The 4,902-nt window shown below is 39.5% G+C and overlaps 1 protein-coding gene across 1 annotated transcript; it reads left to right on the forward strand.

The window, feature by feature from the left end:
- Nucleotides 1-1,022: 1,022 nt before the first annotated feature.
- Nucleotides 1,023-4,260, forward strand: LOC121964873 (E3 ubiquitin-protein ligase COP1-like; the record flags this gene model as incomplete). Its single annotated transcript, XM_042515054.1, has 5 exons — nt 1,023-1,789; nt 1,918-1,977; nt 3,286-3,383; nt 3,947-4,011; nt 4,141-4,260. Coding segments are annotated over exons 1-5 (702 nt in total), but the record flags the coding sequence as incomplete, so codon positions are not given.
- Nucleotides 4,261-4,902: the final 642 nt, after the last annotated feature.

Genomic DNA, 4,902 nt, shown 5'->3' on the forward strand with positions numbered 1-4,902 from the left:
CCACAGCATAATATTTAGAGGATATTCAAAAGGAACTTATGTGTCTGGTGCTCTATATGCTTTGAGGTGCATTTGATCTCAGAAGACATAATGTTTATGTATATAATTCTATAATTTCCAGAGAAGGACTTGCCATTTTTTTTTTAGCTTTGGGGGGATAACTATATGTGTCTTGTAATATTTTTAAATTATTCATCTGATGTGTGGCGTATAAAACTGTATTTTTAATAAAGCTTTAGAGCTATAATGCCAACTGTTAAAAACCTACTGGTCTTTTCTGTTGATGCTGTTCTCTGCTCATATATTTTCTTTTATAAACTGTAAACTCTGACAAGTTTATTTTACTTTTAAAGTAAACGTGGTGAATAGTTATATTTACTTAACTTTTTCAAGTCAGATAGTTTGCAATATTATTTTAAGTCAGATCAACTTGTCAGGTTTTACAGTGTAGAATACTGATTACAACATAATAGATGGGAAGCCCTTCATTTGCCTTTATGTTGATCTGATTTTTTAGTATGATTTTATAAAATTTTGTCATGGTTGTTGATGGTTTTTTTTCAAAAGTTTCAACTGGGAATTTTGCCAATTAAAAGAAAAATTGATATAAATTTGGTTTAAGACTAGAGCTATTATGATACTCTATGAAAAAAAAAACCCCAAAAAAACCCAAAAAACATGCAATGCAAAATGCCTTTGTGAACCTAGATGCTTATTTCAAAATTATTTTGGGAAGATGACTATTTTACAGGTTTTTGTGTTAACTCAGTTTCTGCGCATTGGATTCAGTATGATCTTAACTCAAAAATCAATTCAGCGTCTGTGCTTTATTTATCATAGTAGGGGGTGGATGGGGGGTGACTTTTTTTTCATTTTAAAACTTTTTTTTTAAATCATTACCCTTCCCTGAGCTCCAAATATTTTTCCTTCAGCCTCCGTGAATTAATAAGAGAAAATGCATGACCTACCCTTCATCATAAATACCCATAATTCAAAGTTTGTGGTATTATTAGGAGTTACACTCCTTCTCGCTAGGGGGCGGTGATTGAAAGCAGGGGGCGCGCTGGTGCCTGGGTAATCGAGGAAACTAAAAGAGATTTCTCTCCGTAGCTAACAGTAGCTAGCCGGCTAATCTCCTGCACAACGCAGTTTGTGATTGTTTTATCGCCCGTTTCAATGTTTGTGTCTTCTTGTCCGTTATAATACAGTCATTTTCTAATACGCCGCCAGTGACAAAAGTGAGGCAGACACCGACGGACAAGTTTAAATCCGCTGGATGTTTGGCCACTGTTGCTTTCTCCCAGGATGCTAGCACATAAGCAAAGCAGCTAGCTAGCCGACCTGCTAAAGTAGCCAAATAGCAGCAGTGTCCGGATGCTTTGAACAGCAACGCAGCGGATTTTGGTGGAGTTCCTAGTCGTCCTTGCATTATGTCAAGCAACCGGCCACAGCAAAGCGCTGGCGGGGCGAGTTCAGTGCCCAGCACAAGTAGCAGCAGCAACAGCAGCACGGGAGGCACCGGGAACACTAACGGGAGCGGTGGGAGCAGCGCCGTCACAAGTAATGGGAACAATTCTGGAAATGTTGTGCCCTCCCGGACCTTGGCACCAGCCAGCGACGGGGGCTTGTCGGTGCCAACTTTGGCCGCCGTGCCGTCGTCCCGGAACGGGTTGGCTTCCCTGAGCAGACCCTCTGCGTCCTCAGGCAGCAGGAAGAAATCCCTCCATCAAGCACCGCTTTACAACGGCCTCTTAAATTCCTACGAGGATAAAAGCAACGACTTTGTCTGGTTAGTTTGCTCTTCTAAGTCTGGACATTGTTTTCCTCTTCTCATGGTGGTTGCAGTATGTAGTGTTGGTACAGTGTGAAAGCTACATTGGCATGCACTTGACACGACTTTTCTGTCTTCTTTTCCAGCCCCATTTGCTTCGAGATGATCGAGGAGGCACACATGACGAAGTGTGGACACAGTTTTTGGTAAGTGTTCAGTTGTAGGGATAGTTGTTTCACAGTAGAGGATTTTAAAGGGATAGTTCTTTTTTGGTGTTTATTCTGAAGTGGGGTTGTATGAGGCATTTCTGTGTAGTCAGTGTATTGCAAACAGTAGATGTCAGTCTGCTTGCCCCCAGTTTGGAGAAGCAGGCTGGTGTCTGACGCAGAAGCTAAGCAATGTACTGCATTGGATGGGGTCCGCAACAAATTGTATTTGAGCCACCTAAAAAAAAGGTCCCACCCAAATCAAACAAATCAGTCTAAAAGTTTTCTATATTTAGAGTATTTTCACTGCTTTGTCTTTAGGTTAAACATTCTCGTTTTCACTAAGAAAGTCTGGATACATCCATGGAGGCAGGGCTTCGTTCATTCCTATGAGAGCTGGTCATTGACACATGAAGCAAAAAAAAACGAGATATCAATAACATAATCTAACATAACAAAACAATAATTTTCTGGATCATGTCGATGTAATGTACCTTATGTGTGCATCAACGTTTTGATATGCCATCTTGTACATGTCTTAATTTCCTGCCAACTTTTAGAGTGTGAAAATCATGTCTAAAAAAACAGCATGCAGGTTTTGCAAGGATGTAATTGTGGTTACTTTTGTCCATTAGAAATGTGTGTGAACCCTGATTTGAACAAATGATGCAACAAATGGATAAATTAAGAACATGCACAAAGTAACAACTTTTGTACTGGCATTTTAGCACTTCCAGCACACTTGTAAGGGTCGACAGTTTATCAGCCTGGCTGATTATTAGGGCTGATATTTGGCATTTTGCCAATTATCTGTGGCGTTGTTTTATTTTAGTGATAGCTGATCAAATTAATTTATTAAAAAGTGCAAAGAAGCTGTCAGCATGAGAGGAACTTTTACTTTGTAAAATTTCAGGGAGCTATTTTTTTAAAAAGTTTTTACTTAAATTTATTTAAAGACTTGCTGGGAACTTGCTTTAAATAATGTTTAAAGTCTCAGTTTTGATTAAACATTTGCTAAAAGCATTTAAACAAAGTTTTGTATTGGAGTTGGTTATATTCCAAATTATAAATTTCGGCAGAAATATTTTCATTTTTATTGTAAACGCATATCGGTTCCAAATATTGGTTATCGGTCTTAGCTACTACTATAAATCCGTAGCGGTATTGGCCCTAAAAAAACAATATCAGTCGACCTCAAACAACTTGACTTAATTGCTAGTGACTCATACTCTACCAGTGTTATTTTGTCCTCATATTTGTGCTGTTTCAGTTATGGCCACAACATTCAGTTGTTTCTCCCTCCTGCAGTTTCAAGTGCATCCGACAGAGTCTTGAGGACAGCAACAGGTGTCCAAAGTGTAACTATATCGTCGACAACGTGGATCAGCTTTACCCAAACTTTCTTGGTAGGTACTTTGTGTTACAATGTCGAAGTGTGTTTACGTCAAAGTCGTTGTTCAGGTCTTTTCTGCTTTCACAGATGCTCAGAAAGCAAATGGAAGGGGCCACAGATCACACAGATTTACATATCAAGACACAGTTAGCATAGCAACTGTTGCATACAACATGATGGTCTTAGAATTCCATCATTAGATTTAATATTTGGCATTTATGTAGCTTGTCACAAAGTAAAAGGGAGATGTATATTTTAAATACATTTGAAGTTAATTGAAGCTAAAAATAGTTAGCAAAAGCATGAACACTCTATGTGTTATCAATAAATATTTGATCACGCTACAGTCATGCTACGAAAGTACACTGAAAGTAAAATGGCCGCCCATTATGGTAACAAAACTGGTAGTTATAGCGTTGTCTCTGATGTTTATATCACAACTTAGGTGTCTCTCTCATTGCTTTACTGTTGAAGTCACACACTGGTCTTGTTTCGGTCATATACTTACGAAGCGTTTCCACCTTTTTCATTTACACCCCCCCACCACTTACTTCACCCCATGTCCCAATCTTCCAGTAAATGAGCTGATCCTTAAACAGAAACAAAGGTCGGAGGAGAAGAGACTACAATTGGATCACCCTGTAAGTACAACACATGCATCCTGTAACTGCTTTGTTTCTTTCTACCTGAGAATCCTGTAAAACTCACACACCTGTTTGCTTACTAGAGAAGTCTGTTACTTCTAACTGACCGGTGTCTCTGACCCTCAGAATGGGTCAAGGTGGCAGGTGTTCCAGGACGTGTTGAGTCCTGACCAGGAGAACTTGGACCTGGCAAATGTCAATCTGATGCTGGAGCTTCTGGTCCAGAAGAAGAAGCAGTTGGAGGCAGTAAGTAACAGTATGAGAGTGATCACACATGCTTTTCATTGTCTTTGATCTGCAGCCTAGCTGCTTAGCTTCACACATGGCTGGACAATACTCCATGACAGAAGGTGTAATAGTGATTTCTGTGTCACAGGTGACTCAGAACCTGTTATATTAAAGGAGGATGACACAGAGTCACACACCAAATGCAAGGATCACACATGGTGATAGGGATTAATCGTTAATGAGTTAACTCTGACCACAGTGAAGTGACCACATGATTGCAGCAGATCCATGCCAGTGTGTTACACTGAGAAGTAGGTGATGCACTGAACCCAGGGTATCTGCAGATTTTAAAAAGTCTTTCAGAGGTCCCTTTCAAAATGCCCCTTTTAACTCTAATACTACTACTGCTACTAATAATAATGCTGATGATTATTTGTATAGCACCTGTCATACATAAAATGTTGCTCAAAGTGCTTTACATGTGAGAGTGCTAGAAATTAAAACCTAGCAATATATAGAAATGCATATAAATTTTTACAAAGTGGTACACGCTGGCATGGGTTTGTTGCATTCCTGTGGCCACAGTGAAGTGGTCACAGTTCACTCATTACCTATTAATCCCTATCACCATGTGTGATCCTTGCATTTGGTGTGTGACTC

Source organism: Plectropomus leopardus, unplaced genomic scaffold, assembly GCF_008729295.1.
Source record: "Plectropomus leopardus isolate mb unplaced genomic scaffold, YSFRI_Pleo_2.0 unplaced_scaffold17575, whole genome shotgun sequence".
Taxonomy (NCBI): domain Eukaryota; kingdom Metazoa; phylum Chordata; class Actinopteri; order Perciformes; family Serranidae; genus Plectropomus; species Plectropomus leopardus.